The sequence below is a fragment of the Anabrus simplex genome, chromosome 3, assembly GCF_040414725.1.
Source record: "Anabrus simplex isolate iqAnaSimp1 chromosome 3, ASM4041472v1, whole genome shotgun sequence".
Taxonomy (NCBI): Eukaryota; Metazoa; Arthropoda; class Insecta; order Orthoptera; family Tettigoniidae; genus Anabrus; species Anabrus simplex.
The window spans coordinates 493,798,250-493,821,018 of NC_090267.1; the positions used below are offsets into that span (position 1 = coordinate 493,798,250).

The 22,769-nt window shown below is 38.6% G+C and overlaps 1 protein-coding gene across 1 annotated transcript in view; it reads right to left on the reverse strand.

The window, feature by feature from the left end:
- Pex16 (peroxin 16) overlaps nt 1-22,491 on the reverse strand; it is a 38,134-nt gene extending 15,643 nt beyond the window's left edge. The window contains exons 1-4 of the mRNA XM_067144680.2: nt 22,223-22,491; nt 21,838-22,078; nt 6,356-6,540; nt 2,178-2,296 (exon numbers count right to left, since the gene is read on the reverse strand). Of these exons, the coding sequence (XP_067000781.2) occupies nt 2,178-2,296; nt 6,356-6,540; nt 21,838-22,078; nt 22,223-22,343 (666 nt within the window). The 5' untranslated portion in view covers nt 22,344-22,491. The remainder of the gene's footprint in view (nt 1-2,177; nt 2,297-6,355; nt 6,541-21,837; nt 22,079-22,222) is intronic.
- Nucleotides 22,492-22,769: the final 278 nt, after the last annotated feature.

Genomic DNA, 22,769 nt, shown 5'->3' on the forward strand with positions numbered 1-22,769 from the left:
ACTCCTGAAGCCTGTGGTAATGTGATGGAGAGGACCCACAGAATATAAACGGCGGTTGGTACGCGTGGATGTTGAAGGGCTGATTTGTCGTCTGTTACGTAAAAAAAAAAAAAAAAACTATCTCTGTCCACAATCTGTACTTACTTACATAGTGAAAGTGATGTGTTGCCTCACAGCAACACTAATGCAGTAAAGGGTTAAAGCACTGTGCCACTCAAAAACTTGCATTTTTCCCATGGCTTCCTCTCTGTAAGTTTGTTGGAACATTCCTACTGCTTGTGTTGGAGTTTTGTCCAGAACACAAAATCTAATTGAAGTGTGCTGCTGCAACTTGAGATCCATGTTGGGTACAGCGAACATGGTCTCCTTCCTCAGCTCCTCCCCTCCAGCTGAGAAGCCTGAGGCAAGTGACGTGCTTCGCACTGTATCACTTAATGTCAGACATTTCCAGTACTACCACCTGCAAACTCCCGCACAGGATTATTGAAACAAAACAAAAGAAAATCTGGTTATTTTCTGACATCCCTTTGTACACTTGGATGAAATCCTTTACTCCATTCTCTGTCCTTACCAGTATCTTTATTACTCTATCACTTATGTAGTCCACTTTAATTACATACTCATCTAAGATCTGCGTTTTACTCATTCAAGACAAATATTTCAGATTCCCTATGGGAATCAACATCTATATCATCTGATGGCCAAGCAGGCATCAATTTTTGGTAATGAGACAATGTCTCTTAGTGCAATGGCACTGCCGGTGGCTCCAGTTAGCCTACGCAGTGGCCTCCACGGTATGCACTAGCCAGCGTATTGGTAGGTGTGCTAGGTACCAACTGATGAGCCCACCCTAGCACACGAGGGCGAAACGGTGGCAACCAAGAATGAGTTAGCTGGAAAATTTATAATGTTCAATAACGGACCATTTATATTGGTATTATAAATTTTCATGAGTCGGGTGGCAGGAATGAGTAGCCAGACGGGGAATACTACAAAAAAAAAAAGAATATGATAAAATTTCAATTTATTCTCCTCAGGACATTAACAGTAATATCAGACACGTAAACATTAAGTGCAAAACTGAACTATTTTATTATTAACATGAACAAGACATAACAGAGTATTTTAAACTTCTAGTGTCCTAATGTTCGTTCATAATCATGTAACACCAGGGCTTACAACTCGATTTCTGTGGAGTGCCATACGGGATCGAGTGCTTGCATGCGATTCCACGCTAATCGAGACACCGCTTGTGCAAGACACTATGTGATAGTCAAGCTAAATATCTAAACTCCTATGTAATAAATGCTGCCAATAATTATTTATCATTTAAACAAACAGTTTTTAAATATTTACATTTTAATTTGGAGCATCCAGTGACTCAAATATGTAATAATAGTATGAACCTAGGATATATCTAGGTTATGTTAATCAGGAGGTCTGTAAAAACAGCAGGACCATTAAAAAGCTCCTAACCGAGCTCGATAGGTGCAGTCGCTTAAGTGCGGCCAGTAGCCAGTATTTGGGAGATAGTAGGTTTGAACCCCACTGTCAGCAGCCCTGAAGATGGTTTTCCATGGTTTCCTATTTTCACACCAGGCAAATGCTGGGGCTGTACCTTCATTAAGGCCACGGCCGACTCCTTCCCACTCCTAGCTCTTTCCTGTCCCATCATCGCAATAAGACCTATCTGTGTCGGTGCGACGTAAAGAAAAAAAAAAAAAAACTCCTAGGGAGAACACAGACAGTAGTTCCAGATGTCAGCCGGTCATGGTGCCACTGCAGAAAATATGCTTTACATATGTTTCACGTGACCGTCATACAATAATAGGAAAACAGATCAGATGTAAGATGGGAACTTAGAATTTTCCATACAATTACAGTACGCAGTACATAATAAATATTCAGAAAACCTATTCATAACCTTTTAAAAATTTACTTTTCACTATACACTGATTTGAAATTTCACAGCTCGGTATAGCCTAATGTTTACATGGAATTCCTCTATATTATTTCAGTACTGAAAACTGTACATAATAAAAGTCTGCAAAAAATATAATTTCTGGTCTTTCCTGATGCACATGCCTGTACCATTCAAGCTACAATAATGGAGATATTTATGAATTTAGATTTTTAATTCTAATGTAATAATTTACTGAGACATTGTATTTAATTACCTCTGCAGTTAACTGTCTTCTGGTTAATTCTATGGCAACTTTATAATTTTCATCCTGCTCCAAATTATTACCGGAGGGATGAACAGGAGGTTTCCAAGTACGACAATGAACAGGTGGAGCTGAAACACAGGATCAGTTAAGACTTACTTTCTGAATAAAACTCAGGTTCAATCAATAAATGAATCATTAAAAGATGTAGCAGAAGCATAAAAGCCTAAATGGTAAATGTATAAGAGTGACAGTACATAACCGAGCGAGTTGGTCATGTGATTAGGGGCATGCAGCTGTGAGCTTACATTTGGGAGATAGCGGGTTCGAACCACAGTCGGTTTTCTGTGGTTTCCCACTAGCACACCAGGCAAACGATGGAGTTGTACCTTAATTAAGGCCATAGTCGCTTCCTTCCCAAGCCTAGCCCTTCCCTATCCCATCATCGCCATAAAACCTACATGGGTATGTCGGTGTGACGTAAAGCAATTAGTAAAAAATCAAAAGTGACAGTAAATTAAAAAATGCTCTACATTCACTCATCTAAATTAACCTTAACATTTTACTAATTATTAAGCTGGAAATCCTCGCCTTACAACAGACTTGATCTTAAATCAACATGGTATTAATCACAAGTGATACAAAGCAAGCCACAACGAAGTACCAAGAAAGCAGGGCTGGACAAATCCCACGTGCCAGGTCGCCATGACGATGAAAATAAATGTGTAGGTGCCAAAAATTTCAAATAATTGTAACTGCTAAAGTCCAGTCTAAGGAAAAACAATATTTTTGGAATGTATTTCCACTCTGGAAATAACGATGTATAAACAAAAAATTTGGTGGCAATTAAACAAACTTGACAGTAAAATTCGTTCCTAATGTGTTTTGTTTCTTTTTGTTTATTTTGTTACTTTTGTATCTCTAGCCTATCTAAACACAGAGATTATAAGGGTTATAAGTGGTTATAAGCATCGGTTATGCATGAACATTGACTTGAATCGATATGAGCATTCGACATACCTCATGATCGCTCGTAACGATTACATTGACAAGCTAAACCTTCGCTTTTGGCCAGTCTTGGCGCCAAATTTACTCTGTCATATTCCTTATGTACTGCACTAGCATGTAATTAGCAATGCTCGGCGTTTAGTACATTTGAGCCCATGAAATGAAGTGCCTAGAGTAATGAATGTCATTTTAGAGTGATTAAGATGAAGAGATCAAACTGGTTAACATTATAGAGGTAAGGCAAATTACTTTTTATTTATTTATTTATGTCTGGCTTCTAAGAAATTTTACTGGCTCCTATAATGTTATCTGGTTTGTTCAGCCCTGCATGGAAGTAACATGACACACCTAGAGTAAGCTAAGCTATGAAAGACAAGAAGGTTACTTATTTTACATATAAACTGGCCGAGAAAATCTCTAGATTTTACAGCTTATTTTGAAAAAAAAAAAAAAAAAAAAAGTACTTTCTTACAAAATCAAAACAGAACTGACATACGAACTTGCCAGTGCAATAGCAAGAGCGGTTAGAGAATCTAGGGGGGTCTAGAACCGACTTTAACTGTTCCTTAAAATCAAAGAAGGGGTAACAGCTGGAGGAGTTTGTAGATATAGTAATATATCAGTGACAGGATAATGGAAATTAGACCGAGAATGAGGAAGAAGTGACAGACTTCATACAAGTGTATGCATCACAGACAGGGAACACAGAGGAGAACATAGAAGAATTCCTGGAGAAACTGGAAAAGGAGATAACTGATGTGTAAGTGATTATAATGGGAGACTTAAATGCTCAGGTGGGAAATGAAAGACAAGGAAAGGAAGAAGTAACTGGACCATATGGATATGGGAAAAGGAACGAAGGAGGAGTTTTGTAAGAGGAATGGAATGATTGTGGGCAACACATGGCCTTGGAAGAAAAACCACAGGAAAACTATAAGATATGATTGGCGTGACAGAAGAATAAAATTAGTAACTGATTACTTCCTGGTGGAAAGGAGAAATCATAGACAGTTGATGGATATAATGCCCCCTTTTCTTTTTTTACAATTTGCTTTATGTCGCACAAACACAGATAGGTCTTATGGCGATGATGGGGTAGGAGCCAGGAGTGAGAAGGAAACGGCCGTGGCCTTAATTAAGATACAGCCCCAGCATTTTCCTGATGTGAAAATGGGAAGCCACAGAAAATCATCTTCAGAGCTGCAGACAGTGGGGTTCGAACCCACTATCTCCCGAATACAAGCCGATAGCTACATGACCTAAGCTGTGCAGCAACTTGCTCTGTAACAGCTTTGCCAGGAGAAGCATTCGATGGAGATTATAGGCACCAGGAATGGATGAAATTAGTGTGAAAATGATAAAAGCTGCTGGACCTGGTTTATTACGATGGGTATACAGATTACTAAGTGTATATGGAAACAGAAATGTGTTCCAGAATACTAGAGAAGGGGAATAATTATATGAAATGGCGTACGGCTTTTACTGCCGAGAGCATCCGAGGACATGTTCGCTGGTGCAGGTCGTGATGAGGACAACACATACACCCAGTCCCATGCCAGCGGAATTAACCAATGATGGTTAAAATTCTCGATGCTGCCGGGAATTGAACCCGGGACCCCTGTGACCAAAGGCCAGCACACTAACCATGGAGCCGGACAAGGGGAATAATAATACCAGTCTTTAAGGGAAACAACTATAGAGAAATCACACTCTTATCAAAAGTGGCAAAAATACTGGAAAGGATATTAGTAAGAGAATGAGAAGAAAGGTATAAGAAGAGTTGTAAAAAGAACAGTAAGGCTTTAAAAGGGCAGGATCAACAGTGGACCCAATCTTCAATATGAGGCAATTAATGGAAAAGAATTGGAAATATGGAAAGGATCTGGTCATGACATTCATAGATCCAACAAAGGAATACGATAGTTGCCATTGATGCTTTCACGGCCCATACGTGATATAGGCTTTTAGGTTTATACCGTGTCAAGAAAATAGGGTAAAATTCTTTATGTTTCGTAGAAAACTTGCTCTGCGTCTTGTCTGAGAAGCCTTTCTCGTGAACAGTCGAGATTTTCTTCAGAAGACACAGAGCAAAGTTCTCTGCAAAACGTAAAGAATCTCACCTCTTCTTGACACACCATAAGCCCAAAAGCCTGTATCATGTCTACGAATACGATAGTGTTCCCTGGAAGAAGATTTAGGAACCCATGGTCAAAACGAGACTGGGTATATAAACTGTACAAATGGTGCAAGCAACGCATAACAACTGCATCAGCAGCTTATAGACTCTGGGTGGAAAGACAAAATGGTTTGTAAATTAAATTGGACTAAGACAGGGGAGTGTGCAGTCACCTCTTTTGATTTGTTCCTACGGTTATGGACAAAACTATAAAGGAGACAAAGTAAGCACATGGGAATAGAGAGACAGCAAAGAAGTACACAAACAACTTGATGCACTGAACAAGGAAAGGTACTGTCAAAACTGGTGGTCAAAGCCTTGAAATTGTAGACAGTTTCAAATAGCTAGGGAGTGAATTGATGCAGAATACAAGGCTGGATATGGAGATTAACAAGAGGGTGCAACGGGGAAATGCAATGCATTCTACCAGAGTGTAGAAACCTCGTCTGGAATAAGGAAGTACCAAGGAAGTGTGAAGAGGTAATGTACAAAATGTATTATGCACCCTTACTGACTTATGTGGCTGAGACCTCAACAATGAAAAGTGGGGAGGTGAGTACAGTAGAATGCAAGCAAGTGAAATGAAATATCTGAGAAGTATGGTAGGAAAGATAAGGAAAGCAGAGTTAAAAAAGATGTTAGAAATTATGTCAGAATGGAAAGCCTAATGAGAGAATTGATATGAGTTAATTAACATGGTTTAGACATGTAAAGAGGATGGAGGAGGAAAGAATACCAAAACAGATGATGGAGATGAAGTTTGAGGGAAAGAGAGTGAGGGAGACCCAGAATAAGGTGTATCGATTCAATAAAGAGGACTCAGACAAAAAGATGGAAGAAGGGAATGGTGGAAGGAGAGAGAAAGGTGGAGAAGTGCCATAAATGCCTCAACCAGGCCGGAGCCGGATAAGGGGAAAGGGGGAGGAGGAGGAATTAAAAATAATATTTTGATCAAATATTACAATGCTTCCTAAATTCAGAACCGAGTTGTGATGAATCCACTCACCTGAGTTCACTGTCCTAATGACCCTTCCTGATCTCTTCAATGTAAATGCTATGGAATGATACTTTTCACCTTCAGTACTTGGTTCATCCTTATCTGTAATTTCTTTTCGTCTCAAAGGTGCAATCGGAGGATTCTGGATGATCCTTTCTTTATGATACAAAAGTAATCCCAGTCTTCCTACGCATCTATTTAAAATAAAAATATGTCACATTACAAAAACTGAATGTAATGAATATCATTTTTCATATATTTTAAAACACAATTTCATACGGTATAAATCAAATTTCAAGTGCTCCTCAATAAATTTCCTAAATTAACTCTAACTCTCCCAGTGCTGTGCGTATTGGTTAGGTATTAGTCAAGAGTACCATCCAATTTTACTCTGATTTTAAACTCTCTTGAAAAAAATTCATTACTCTCTCAATTTACCCATTTACAGTGAAAATTCTTTTTATTATATAAAAGGAACGTCACTTTGAATTATTGATATTTTTATCAAGGAACAGTTATAGTTAAAATAAATAATGAATTTAAAGATTTAAATTTCAATTAATGAAAATCCACATTTTAAAGCAAATATGTAGTTCTAAAAATAAGTATAACACAGTAACTGTTAGTATTTCTTGTAGTACACCCTCTTGACTATTGTTTTGGATAAAATTATGTTATTTGGAGTGATAATATGTCCCAAAAATCAAAATAAAAGCTATAGGTTCAGCTTTATGAGCATGTTTTTTGTCCAGATAACTTGAGGAAAGGGTGAGATGGTTGGTATGGTAAATCACTATCAGTGATAACTTCACTGAATAATGGCATTGTGGTGATATTGTTAATGCTGATATTATCGTGGAAATGTTTGTTACTTTCCGAATTATCGCTGACCAAAGCAACTGTTGGTGCTCCACGTTTTTAGAATCACTTTCACAGACTATAAACTCACTAGAAGTGTTTTCAACACTATTATGAAGTCCACTTCACTTTCAGACTCTGCATAATGATCGGCATTCCCTAAACTATATATGTAATCAGCTAGGCTAGATCATTTTTTGCAAAAAAGTTGTTGCGCAAGTCTGCTATCACTGTTGACATGTGTGCAAGATGTGCGAACATGACCTTCACATTTTAAAATTTTCGTTGCACGAAAAAAAGTAATTTTATCTGGCTCCTAGTGGTAAATTCGGAAACTGAACACCTTCCTTGATAAGAATATAACTGAAATGTGCTAACATCAAACTCAAAAGGAAGAAATACGATGGTTTCTAAAAGAATCTGCACGAGGGATGAAATATTGTTCCAGGCACTTTCAGTGAGTTCACAGAGGAATGAAAAATCATCCCTTGGTGCTCTATAAGATTTAAATAAGTACAATGAAATGCATACGGTATTAGATTAAAAACATGATTTCAATAACAACGTAAACTTCAAATAAAAAACTTTTTTTTTGCTAGGGGCTTTATGTCGCACCGACACAGATAGGTCTTATAGCGACGATGGGATAGGAAAGGCCTAGGAGTTGGAAGGAAGCGGCCGTGGCCTTAATTAAGGTACAGCTTCAGCATTTGCCTGGTGTGAAAATGGGAAACCACAGAAAACCATCTTCAGGGCTGCCGACAGTGGGATTCGAACCTACTGTCTCCCGGATGCAAGCTCACAGCCGCGCGCCTCTACGCGCACAACCAACTCGCCCGGTATAAAAAATGTTTCTAACATAAGAAAAATGTGAGATGTTTCTATTTCAGGATATAATACAAAAATATTATCACATTAAGATCTAATGTTTCAATAGGACTAAATTTTTAGAATTAAGATGACCTTAGTTAATGCAAATACGGCACAGTCGAACTGCTACACCTGAAACATCTAGAGCTTCAATTTTTGATATCTCGAAAAAATGTTACTTTACCCATGGAAGCTTATGTGTTATTTATTTTATATAATTCAAAGTTCTGTTACTTGTATTTTTTTTAAAATATTTAAGTATATTTCAGCCAATGGCCGTAGCCGTGTTGAAACACCGGATCCCGTGAGATCTCCGAAGTTAAGCAACATTGGGCGTGGTCAGGAGTTGGATGGGTTGCCACGCGCTGTTGGTGGGGGGTGAGGGAATGGAGGAGCGGAAAGGAACTGGCCACCCTACCGCACGTAAACTCCGGCTCAGGAACACCTCTGCGGAGGTTCGGACCTGCCTTTGGGCAGTATAACCCTTACCTTACCTAAGTATATTTCAAGCCCAGATGCAAAATATGTTTCTATAACTCAAAGTTATTTGAAACATTACACTTAGTTATTACCCCTACATAAAACTAGTTCCTGTATTAGGAAGCTGAACTTAAGACAGCTCCTTATACATGAACAAGCATTTCTGAATTTTAGTCATAGTGTATTGTTTGACGAGCTACATGCCACAGAATCTTACGGGTATGGCACTGCACTTCACAACTTTGAGTAACCACATACATTAGCAGCTTAAAATCCCATACTTTAGGCTACTTTCCAAACCATCAACAATTTGTTTACCGTACAGGGTGACGTGTAAGTCGGAAGTTCCTGACCCGGGGTTACTCAGCTCAGGCCATATTTTGCAGATTTGTTCAAGGACAGTCATCAGTAGGTAAAGATGTGTTTGATGCCATTAATCTTCTAGAGACCGAGCAAGTTGGCCGTGCGGTTAGGGGCGCACAGCTGAGAACTTGCATCCGGGAGATAGTGGGTTCAAGCCCACTGTCGGCAGCCCTGAAGGGGACTTTCCGTGGCTTCCCATTTTTCACACCAGGCTGTACCTTAATTAAGGCCACGGCACTTCCTTCCCACATCGTCGCCATAAGACCTATCTGTGTCGGTATGACATAAAACTACTTGTTGTGTTGTTATAATCTTCTAGAGAAATTCATAGAGAGCACAGTGTTACAGAGAAAACAGCAAAGGAAAATGATGGAACTACTTTTTTTTTTTTTTTGCTAGGGGCTTTACGTCGCACCGACACAGATAGGTCTTATGGCGACGATGGGATAGGAACGGCCTAGGAGTTGGAAGGAAGCGGCCGTGGCCTTAATTAAGGTACAGCCCCAGCATTTGCCTGGTGTGAAAATGGGAACCACGGAAAACCATCTTCAGAGCTGCCGATAGTGGGATTCGAACCTACTATCTCCCGGATGCAAGCTCACAGCCGCGCGCCTCTACGCGCACGGCCAACTCGCCCGGTGGAACTACTTTTAAAAGATATGAATTGGTAACTACCCTAAAAGGAGAACACTATGTATTACGAAAGTTTACTAAAAACAGTTCTGTCCAGTCCACCTGGCCATTCTACTGGACCGTAATGCTTCATTCTTTTCTTTTTTGCTTTATTCTCTCCAGGAATACCTGTCGGTGAATCATCAGGCATTGATAGCTCTTAAGTTCAGTCAACACTGAGCAATCCTAAAATCAAATCACTAAACCAACACTCCAATAATTGCTGACGAACGCTTGCTCCTAACCTGCAAAACATTCTGTACTTAGCGGGTTGCACACATTAAGGAGCATTTTTTCTTTTCTTTTCTTTTGTGCAATTTGCTTTACTTTGCACCGACACAGATCGGTCTTATGGTGATGATGGGATAGGAAAGACGCTATTTTGCTTTACGTCGCACCGACACAGATATGTCTTATGGCGACGATTGGGTAGGAAAGAGCTAGGAGTGGTGTGAAAATGGGAAAACACAGAAAATCGTCTTCAGGGCTGCCTACAGTGGGGTTCAAATTCACTATCCCCAAGTAAAGATATCAGAGATTAAAAATGACAGGCGATTATAGGCAAACCTGCAATTTTGACCAAACTTATACGATTTAATACTATCTGAAGAGAAATACAGAGGGGGGCCTAGCGGTGAAGTGGGGAGGGAGTAACATGTAGAAATAATAAGAAACAACCTATATTAGTGCTGAATCCATAGTTTTTGGAGTTGCTGAGACGAATAGTACCGTTTAAGTCTCCATCATCATGGGGAGTGAGAAGGAGATGAAAATATTTTTGTCCAAAATGACCGAGATTATGGATGAATGTGTGTATGTTCCAGTATAGTCCTCAGCCGAACTTGGTACAAATATGAACAACTATCTTGGGGTAAGATGCCCCTAGCACACCTGTTGTTGGGCTTGGAAGGGAGCGATATGTAAAAAAATCATAAAGAACTACCAATATCAGTGTCGAATCCATAGTCTTCGGGGTTGCTGAGATGAACAGTGGTACTTTGGATGCTGTTTAAAATAATGGATGTATGTGTATATGTTCCAGCGAAGCTTTCAACCAAACTTGGTACACATATGACTTACTATCTGGAGAAAATACAGTGGGGAGGTGAGGGGGGCGATGGAAGACGCCCCCACAACCCCTAAAATTGGGCGCTTGGGAGGGAGGGACATTTAAAAATCATAAAAAACAAACATTATTAGTGCCGAGTGCATACTTCTTGGGGTTGCTGAGATGAACTGTGACACGTTGGATAACGTGTAAGTCCAAGTTTGGCATGAAGGTCAGAAGGGTTAAAAAAGAAAATGTCCAAAATGACCAAGATTAGTGTTGACTACACAGCTTTCAGGTTTGCTAGAATAATTAATGACAGTCCCAATGACAACTGAAATTGTGTACATCGTATCTATAGTACGTCATGTAAATACATACAATTACACTGGCCTGCGAAGATTTTTCCGGCAAAAGTAATTGTATGTGATATACGTTACATTTAGTGTTCTTATGTAAAAAATAATACCAGTTGTTTCATATCACGTACAGAATTGTCACAAGTCCATTTCATGTTTATGCTAATGGAGCTTCGTTGTTGTAAATGAGGTTTCGATTGGTTGTATGGAATGCAGGTATGGACATGTCTGGGAGAAAATATTGTATGTGCTCTGTTTTGGAACGGAGTCGGTAATCATACAGGAACACCGGAAGAACAATTAGAACAGTTGCAGTTTGCGCATGCGCAATGTCAGACAAGGTCAAAATGCCAAGATTGTGTTTCTCCATAGTCTGAGAGGAGAATCTGAGAAAGTATGTCACGCCTTTGTCTACAAGTTAAACGTGCAATTGAAGTCGACTGAGTGAATAAGTGAGTTAGTTTGTGTTGAAATGGCAAGTGGCAGTGATGTTCAGAGGCAAAAATGTGTGAACAATCCCAACGCTTTCCGTTATACATGTGGCCAGTATACAATTAAAGGCCAGAAGCGAAATATTATGCCATTTATAAAAAGCCTGTACTTGGTGTATTTTAACATGAAGTTAGGTGATCAGGACAAGTTATTTCGCACCACATATAGTGTGTAAAACGTGTATAGAAAACCTGTGGCAATGGTACAATGGGTTGTTGCCATCAATGCCATGCCATTCAGAACACAGAAATAATTTTGACGAATATAATTTTTGTGTATGTAAAATGTCCGGGTTCAATAAGAAAAACAAAAAGCACATTGTGTATCCCTGCCTTCCATCTGCCATCATCCCTGTACCACATACACCTGATATTCCTGTCTCAAAACCAACAAACTTGCTTCAGTGCCAGTCCCCCATTCAACAACTCTTCATGAAAACTATCACAATTTATCTATGGTGTTGCAGAAACTGAACTACAATGAACACAGATGGTTACTGTGCTGTGATTTAAAAGTGTGCGGTATCATATTAGGGCAGCAAGGAGGATATACAAAGTTCCCGTGTTTTCTGTGTGAGTGGGACTTTCGGGACAGGGATCGTCACTGGTTAGTGTTTGAGTGGCCCAAGAGGAAACAGTTTGTGTCTGGAGAAGAAAACATTATAAATCATCCATTAATTGATCCTCAAAGTGTGTTATTGCCCCCTTTACATATTAAATTGCAAATTATAAAGCAGTACGCGAAGAGTTTGGACAGAGGCAGTCCCTGCTTTTGGTACCTCTGTTAGAAATTTCCAGGACTGTTGGATGCCAAAATTAAGGAACATGTTTTTAACGGCCCTCAAATTTGGAAGTTTATGAAGGATCCGACATTCAGTACGACGATGAACGAAACACTGCTTCAGGCATGGGAATCATTCAAGGATATTTGTAGTAAATTCCTGGGTAATGTTAAAGATGTCAACTACCAACAGATTGTGGAAACCATGCTGTACAATTTCCAGAAATCTTAAAATTACATTTCCTGCACAGTCATCTGGATTATTTTCCTGAAAATTTAGGAGCATTCAGCAAAGAACATGGCGAGCAATTCGATCAGGATCTAAAAGAAATGGAACAAAGCTATCAGGGGCGATGGGACGTCTCCACGATGTCAGATTACTGTTGGTGTCTAGTGCAAGATAACACTACTGAGGAACAAAAACGCAAATGAACACAGCGTTCATTCACATCAAAGTGCAGCAAACAATAGTGTTCTTGTAGCGAGATTCATACATTCTAGCAACGAACATGTTAGGCTACTTTTTCGTATATTCATTGCAATTTGATCAGGTCCCATTAAAATTACACATATTCTCTATTATGGTGTTTTCTATCGATTACAACAATATGTCAAATTTGGATTTCAAATAGCAAAAAAACTGTATGTGATAGGCAAAAATGGTTTACATATTTGAAATCAGCACACCTAAATTAGGGTAAATCATCTGTTCAACCTTTCGCCGGAGAGAATTTTTTTTTTTTTTTTTTACTGGCTGGTGTAATCATTATATTTATTTATTCGAAAGAATAAACTACTTCCTAGACAATATAGGCTGTAACAAGGACAAACTTTCAAGCAAAGCAAAGCAAAACAAAATAATCTACAACTAAAACATAAAATAATTTAAATACACAACAATAACTCTAAAACAACAAAATAGTTTGTAAAATATCAATCGATGTCACAATAAACAAATCTACAAAAATTTACTTCACATATAATTAACAGGTAATGTCCGACTCGTTAGCTGAATGGTCAGCGCACTGGCCTTCGGTTCAGAGGGTCCCGGGTTCGATTCCCGGCCGGATCGGGGATTTTAACCTTCATTGGTTAATTCCAATGGCCTGGGGGCTGGGTGTTTGTGCTGTCCCCAACATTCCTGCAACTCATACACCACACATAACACTATCCTCTACCACAATAACACGCAGTTACCTACACATGGCAGATGCCGCCCACCCTCATCGGAGGGTCTGCCTTACAAGGGCTGCACCCGGCTAGAAATAGCCACACGAAATTATTATTATTATTATTATTATTATTATTATTAACAGGTAATAAAAATCCTAAAAGTAAACATACAAAAAATGTACCCAGGCAACGCATGGAACAATTTCATATCAAAACACGTTACCTGATCTATTTATAATGAATGCTGTGGAGTAGCACTGTTCCTCTAGTTCCTTATTAAGGTATAAAACAGCAACTTTAATATGATATCTAACACGTCTATTTTCAAAATTGCCTTCCAACAAAGGTAGCCCAATAGGGCTCAGTACAGTGTTCTCCCCAGAAATTTTGTCAGCCGGGTAGCAGGAATGAGTAGCAGAGCGAGGAATACTACGTAAAAAATGAATATGATAAAATATCAATTTATTCCCCTCAGGGCATTAACAATATCAGACAGGTAAACATTAACTGAAAACTGAACTATTTTAGTGTTATCATCATGAACAAGAAATACTGTCAACCGGGGTGAGATTGTTCCACTTGGTGAAGTTTTAAATATATTTTTCCCCTTTGCAGTCGGTGGGGGAAAATTTGGATTGTGTAGCCTCTCATGTTTTTAAGGACATATGTCGACCACACTGAAACAACTGCTTGAGTTTCAGGAGAATTCCAATTGGGGCAGCACTAGTTTGTTTTGGTATTTATATTTTATTGGCAGGAACAACATCTGATAACTTTTACATGTGTGATTGGCAAGAAAAGTGGCAAAAAGTATACATTTAGTGCTGAAAATTATGCTGATCAAGACGCAGCCAATATTTTAAAGAACAAATGTATATATTCTGCAATAACGAACAAATTAGTTAAGAAGACAATTTTGAGATTAAAAAGGGGTGACTTTGGTCCTGGAACAATGTCACCCCATTTTAGGTTAACTAGCTGAAGGAAAGAAATTTGTGACATTGGATGTTAATTGAGTTTACCAAACCAAGTTTCTAAAATAGAATGAACTTTTCTTACTTTCAGCTCATCATGCCTAGAAAATACAAACATATGGTTGGATCTCGTCCCTATATTAGATATTCAGCTGAAACATTAAGCAAATGCCTAGAAGACATCAGATGTAAGCGCCTCTCTCAACGTGAAGCTGCAAAACAGTATGGTATTCCCCGCAGTACAATAATAAACAAGTTGAAAGGTGTGTGTAGCTCAGTTATTGGAGGGCCAACAGTGTTCATTTCGCAGGAAGAGGAGGATTTCCAGAGTCATCAGTTGAAACTTGCAGAATTTGGATTTCCTGTTTCTGAAATAGGCTTACGGTTCTCCATCAAGAATTACTTACAATTAGTCAACACTGGCAGAATTGTCTCCAAATTTAAAAATAATATGTCCTGATTGGGTAAAATTATTTTTAGAACACCATCCCATTCTCACAACTCGCTTTTCTTCAAACATAAAAAGATTAAGAGCTGCTGTCAGTAAAGAAATTATTTAGGAATACCAAGACAATCTGGCAAAAGAGATTGAAAAGATTCCACCAACACACATTTGGAACCACGATGAAACGAACCTGCGAGATGATGCAGGTCGAAAACATGTCATTTGTCGCAGAAGGACTAAATATTTAGAGCAGGTCTGTAATACAACAAAAACATCTACATCAGTGATGTTTGCAGGCAGTGCTAGTGGGGAACTGATGCCTTCCTATGTTGTATATAAGGGAGAACATACGTGGGATACTTGGACACTGAATGGGCCCAAACATTGCCACTACAACAGAATGAGCAGTGGCTGGTTCGACAATTCCACATTCGAGGACTGGTTTATGAACCTGATGTTGCCAAGTTTGAAACGACTGGATAGTCCAAAAGTAGTAATTGGTGATAATCTTGCTTCCCATATCAGTGAGACAGTTCTTAAAGCTTTTGCAGATTTTAATATTCGCTTCATATACCTGCCACCCAATTCTACTACTTTAACACAGCCATTAGATGTTGCAGTATTTAGACCAGTGAAAATGGCACGGCGAAGAATTCTCTAGAATGGAGAGAAACCGAGAGTGGTAGCAGAGTATCCAGTATCCCAAAAGATATTTTTCCTTCTCTTCTAAAGAGGTTAATTGAAGCAATCTCTCCCAATGTGAAGCAAAATTTGATTTCAGGCTTCAGGAAATGCAGTAGGCCTATCAATCCACTGAACAAACAAGAACTTTTGGACAGATTTCAAAGGCTCGAAGAGGTTGACATGAATATCATAGGGGATGCTCTTCTAAAACACCTACTGGAGAAACGTAAAGACATTGAAGGAGTCAACACTGGAAAGTAAAGAAAGAAAAAACTAAGAGTGCCTGCTGGGCAGAGAATTACATTTGAAGATTTGAGAACTGAGTCTGAAAAAGAAAAGCCAAAGAGAAAACCTGGATGTCCCAAACAAGCAGGAGAGCTGAATACAAGTAATGATTCAAATGAATCCATAGAAATGGAACTGGGATCCCTCTATTTGAGCGAGACCTTCAGTGATGAAGAGAATCAAGACTTCAATCATTCAACTACCAGTACATCATCCTTGACACTCAAACAGAAGAAAGAGTTAAAGAAAGGTGACTTTATAATTGTTCGTTACAACGGAGAAGAGTATCCAGGAATTCTCCAGAAGCTACCTACTGATGATGAGAAACGACCTACTGTCAGCTGTATGGAGAAGTCTGTTAAAAGTTGCTAATGGCCTAAGAAAGAAGATTCCCTAGAATATGAATGGGAGAATGTAATCAGTAAAATTGCCCCTCCCAAACTATTAAAAGGGGATTCTTCATTGTGCCAGAATTAAATTCTTTTGTTTAATTAGAATTTTAATGGGTGCGGTACTTTAACAAGGTCTTACTGGTACTTTGAACTGTGTTAAATATAATTAGTTTTTGTTCATTTGACCATTACATACTGGTATTTAAAGAATTGTTTAGCATTTTATCTTTTTGAAATTAAGTTTTTGTCAATTATTGACATTTTCCCTTTTGTTTTCTACATTTTGTACAATAAACTTAAATTTTTGGGGTACTTTAATCATAGGCTGTATTCAACCATACCTGGTGTAGGGGTGACATTATTCCAGAGCGGAATATCCATCTGTAAAAGGAGTATTCACAATATGGACCAATACGGGTGAGATTGTTCCACATTTTTCTGACTCTTTTATCTCAAATTGTATGATACATTCTTGGTTTATTAAATATTAGATTACGTCTATATTAGTTTATTTCATGTAACAGAATTTTTCTAAATTTTTGCAAATTTTAGATATCAGAGAAGAACAAAGTCTGATAACCGAAATTGAAAAACGGAAAATAAAATTTATTGGTCACATTCTGCGGCATGAGGAGTTCCTTTGTAATATCGTTGAAGGAAAAATTGCTGGAAAAAGAGGAAGAGGACGACCCAGAGTGTCTTACTTCAAGAACCTGCTTCTGAAGATGAAGTGCAAGACCTACGCTGAGTTGAAAAGACTGGCTCAAGATAGACAACTGTGGCTGCAGCGACAAGGCTTAGCCTTTAGAATATGATGATGAGTTTCAACACAATCGAAACATAAACGAACACAGATAACGGACCGATCTCACCCCGGTTTACGGTAACAGAGTAATATGAACTTCTAGTGTTCTACTGCTCGCTCATAATCATGTAACACCAGGAACCATTTAGTTGCCGTGCAATGTCATACGGGTTAGCGACGCCATGCGGAATCGAATGCTCGCATGATTCCACACTAATACAGACACCGCTCGCGCACAACACTATGTGACAGTCAAGCTAAACATTTAAACTTTGTTGTAATAGACACAATTATGCTGACAATAATGATTTATCATTTAAATAAACAGCTTTACAGTATTATGTTTTAATTTAGAGCAACCAATGACTTAAATATGTATTAATATTATGAAATTTGCACATATCTAGGCTATGTTAGCCGGGCAGTCTGCAAAAACGGCAGGGTGGTGCGCCCATTAAAAAGGTGCTAGGGAGAATACTGATGTAACAGATTGCGACACCGTTTATGCAGTTATTATCATATCTTTAGCATATGTTTCCACTGTTGTACTTGGTGTGTGATTAACATGATCATATGAAACTTGTCCTTCAATCAGTGGTTATTATTTTGTGAACTCACATTACAGTTCACATATGAGCCATAACAAATCTTGATCAAGTATTCAGATTGAAATGGTGATTTAAAAGTTGGCAGGATTTCTTCAGCATTGTCACTATAATCTCATCTCTAAGACAGAATGGTAAGCAAAACCACTTCCTAAATCCTTCAAAAACCTTGGTATGGCACCTTGAGCTCCCAGTATAAGACCATAAACCTCGAATGACTTCACGTGATCTCTGAAGAAATTTGCTTTGGGTTCATAAATACTCTTTTTTTTTTTTCTTGGTGTACCTCCGTATCGTGTTCATTTCCCAACTCAAATCTTATTGTGGAATCCACAATTACACCTCACCTTGTGTTACAGTTCTATTAAAACAACATGGTGTTCCGACAGCTCGCAACGTGGTAGTTCCTGATGGCAGTTACTATGGCAACCAGTACACGCCTCCCGTTTAAGCCAATCCCAGGTAGTTGTGCCCTCTCCCTTTACCTAACCTCCCTGTCTTAAAATCTCCCTGAGGTGACCAGTCCAAGTTCCATGTTGCCAGTTCATTGGCCTTGGCTAACAGGCTGCTTTCAAATGATAACATTCTTATTTGTATTGTGTTCTTGAAATCAACATTTTTTTATGTTAATAAGTGTATCATTATCAAGACTGTATATATCATTTTAGTGTAGTGTAAACGTTAGTTGTAGTATAGCATAATATTTAACTTAATCCTTGTCATTTAGTCGCAGACAGTTCAAAGCACCGCTAAGCAACGAGGGCGACCAAGAATTCATTCACCTCGGTAAAAGGCACGCATAAAGGGGAGGCATGACTTCATTATTGTGGCCATGCTTGCTATATAGTGTGTGCCTTACGGGAATATATTGAGGCTGAAGGGGAAAATAAAGACCTAATGATAGATGTTAGTAAAGTTGTACAACAAACAACAGTAGCTTTAAAGATAATCAGTAATTAGAATAGGGCTTTAAAGATAATCAAGCTACAGTAATTAGAATAGGGGCAAACAAAAAGAAAGGAAAGGAGCCATGGGAAGATGAAGAAGGGCAAGAGAGGGAGAGAATGTATCTGGAACATCACATGACAAGTTACCAACACCAGGGAAAACTAGTCATTATGCTCCGTATTTCAGCAAAAAGAGGCCCCATGACTTACGATCGCAAGATTAAAAGCCATGCAAAACGACAAGCTGAAGGACAGACTTTTACCGATCACAACCCTCATCTTAAACTGTGCCGGCTCCTATAGCAAGGTCTGACTGATTTCTCACATTTTTATGCAAAGAAAAGCATGTTCTTAGATACTTCTCCCATACTCAACCGGATTTGAACCGGAATATTGAGCAGGTCAGTCTACGGTAATTATTACTGGCGATGATGTCAACGGACATTTCCACGAAACTATAAAGATAGGTCATATTTTTAAATGTGCCATTTTGCTGATGAAATCTATCTAAAAATGGAAACCAATCATCCGGACATAGACTGATAAAAGATTGGGAGGGAGGGGGATGAGGATTATGTCTTACGATATTTGAGCGAATAAAATTACTGCTGAGCCACCTTAGAATTACATTAACAACATTTAATATTATGCTAACGCTCTCATGTGCCTAGGGCAGAGCGAGAAGAGTTGATTGTGATGGTAGTAACTCCAACAGAAACAGTGTTCCCGCACCTTTGCTCGGTGCCACATGCTACAAGCGTTTAGAACACACACGTTTTAATAGGACTGTAGTACAGTGTGCTATCGTGTCAACCCTCTGAGTCGATAGCAAGGCAGAACATTTCCTCATTTACTGTCCAATCCTTTTTCCTCATAGTGTTAGCTATCCCTGATTTTAGTACATGTAAGAAAAAGAAAATGGTATTGGCAACAAAGTTAGGAAATAAATGATGGTACCTACAGCTGATATCCTTTTGTGAAGCCAAAGCTGAGGTGTAAGACTGACTTTCTAGAAGTTACATTAAAGCTTAAAATAAACTCCTGTTGTTCCCAGGTGATTTCACGGATAATCTCATTTGTTTCTATGAATCAAACAACGTCTATCATTATCACTATGAACGGCGGGGGGGGGGGGGGGGGGGGGTTAGAGCAGGGTAAATAAAAAATATTTTATATATTTGATTTGACATTAAAACTCTTAAACAAAGGGTGCCAGTTTACCTGAATAGAGTTCTATTTAAGTTGAGGTGTTGTCTTCATTAAAAATATGCAATTATGATCACAATTTGTGTGCAATGTCAAGATTATTGGCCATTTTGCAATAGGCATAAGGGGTTAGATTGCATTTAGGTAGGTATGTGTATTTTTTATCGCCATTAAGCAGTAATGGTTAGGCTCTCATAACAGATTATTGATCTGCTTATGGTATATGTGCAGAATGAAGCAAGGTATAAAGGGTTAGAGTTTCCTCGTGTGTGTGTGTGTGTGCTTAAATTTCACCACAGGTTGAGACAAGTAACTTCTGATGAGTGTCAGTTGCTGGAATTTTACCAATGTCTCTGACTATTATGTGCCAGAATGCTGTAAATTTTAGTATGAAAGGTTTCTCCTCATGTGACTGATCTTTTAAAGGGCCAAATATCCAATATCTTTAACACTGCAGTGGTCGCACGTTCTACTATTGTAGAACAGATCAATATCTTTTCCAGCCCTGAGTGGTTGGCAACACCTGTGGCCTTGATGGTCAATATACCTTCCCCCCACACCCTTCCACGTACCCAAGTGCAGTTTCGCGCGTCTAGCTGTCACGTACTCAGTTTAAGCTGAACAACAAAGTAGTGTTCTACTATTGTAGATCGCGCGACCACTCGCGTACCATTTGTGTTTCGTAATTCTCACGTGTAGTTTTCTCTCTCCATGTCCTTTTTGACAATTGAGTGATTATATACAATTGAAAATGTCGGAACGTGACAGGGAGCAAGTGCGAATGTGGTTGGAGGAGGCAAAAAGTGATAATGAAAGTGTGCTCGGCATTGAGGATGAAGATGAACTAGAGGAGGATTTTGTAGAAGAAACTGCAGAACACAGTGATATGGAGGACACACCAGTACCAATAGTAGAAGAAGAGGATGAAGAACCCGTGCCGATACAGCCCGCTGTTGGAGCAATACATACAGACACAACATCTATGTTTAGCATGAAGTGTACATTTCAGATAAAATAAGTAGACATTTTGACGTGTCCAGGAATTCATGCAGGTGGGCACTAACAAACTTTTTTCATGTTATGAATGTTGCAGGTGTGAACGCTATCAACATTTACAAAGCCAACAAGAATGATGCAAATATCAGTCGTAGGCAATTTTCTGAATGATGTGGCATTTAATTGATGGAACCTGCAGTAAGACACCGCGTCGCCATGGAAACCTTCCCAAAAGAGATACGACGAAGAGGAAAACTTTTGTTTCGTATTCCTGAAGAAGCTGCAGCGCCAAGAGTGCAAGCTGGTACAGTAGGAAAATGTTTTCTCTGCGGCAGGCGCCACAATAAATCAACGAGGAAGACTTGTGACACGTGCCAGACATGGGTGTGCCCGGACCACCAGAAAGTCGTATGTGATGACTGCTACAAATAGACCTTTCTGTAGAAAATCATTGTTCCTCAAAGTAGCATTACAAAGAAAGGTTTATTTTAAAATTTTGGATATCTTTGGATATTTTTAGTTGTATTAAGTAAAAATAATGCTGATATGACTCTTAAAAAAACACTTATCGTGTAATTTTGTTTAATATATGTGTTTATAAAAAGAAAAAGTTATAATTCATAACATGGGTTTTATATCATATATTTTACGCACCCAAGTCCAAAATAATTGGTAAAGTTATTTTAACAAGTTTAAAAAGAAATTAAACTGTGTTCTACAATAGTAGAACGCACGACCATTCACGTAACGCTATGAGGCGCGACCACTGCAGTGTTAAGCATTTTTAATGGCAAACAAATTTACCATAGCAAACCACCTCAAAATTATGAGTAGCAAACACACAATGAACTAGATTGAACAGCCAGGTTCCGGAATTTATCAGTACGGTAACCATACTGAAAAGAAGGCATTAAAATCCAGTTCTACTGTAGGCCTATTCAGTTGGAGACAGCACTACCAAACTTTCAGATAACATAAAAATATTTATTCCTATTGTAGTTCTAGATGGAAAAAATGTGGTCTTACATTATACAATCCAACAGACCAAAATACTTACTTCACTAGCTGGATCAAAACGACGACAATCCACTTCCCTCTTGAGCCCCACAATTTTCGTGCAGTAATTTCAACAAAAACCTCACTGTATTCCAGCACAGTTAGCCACAATTTAACAACTTCACCTGATCTAACAGGTCTTGTAATTCTAGTACTATGAATGATTCTATCATTGAATAGGACGAGTAAGTTCGATAATGAGAATACGAACTCCGACAGGACATTAGAATTATTGATACGACCTGAAACATAACAATTTTCTATAACAGCATGAAATGTATAATCTTATAGTTAGTAGCCTATATACACTAACACGAGATGCAATTTTAACTGTTAAAATACAATTTCACCGAATACTATTCACAGTGTCAATTATTAATACTTGCCAGCGATGAAGTATGAAATCCACTTCGCTGTTGATTCTAAATCTCCTGCTAATTGTGGATTTTTACTGACCCAGTTTCTATAAGAAGAGTACAATTCTGGCAATGAAAATATTAAAGACATTGTTTCTTAACGTACACTGATAATATCACTAACACATTTTTCGCCTACAAACATAAAAACACTCATTCACCATCACAACAAAAAACATCCCCACCTGACCTATACTCATGACTCCACTATCTGATTTAAACAGTGTCGCCAACATCCAGCTCATGAAATTGCCAAGTACGTAAATTTAGCTAAACAGGTATTAATACCTATATCTTGGTCCTCAAATCAATGGCTCGAATCTGGAGTTTATTACGGAAGCAAGAGAACAAATTCCAGGCGTATAGGATTGCGATAGTACTTCTCAAGAGGTGAGTCAGCAGAAAATTATTCATGAGATGAATTGACACTTCTCATAATAGGATATTTACAGGATAAAAATAAGCCAGATAGAAACTCTCTTCTTCGAGGTCGCTGGTCTCAGGAGGCGAAAGCACA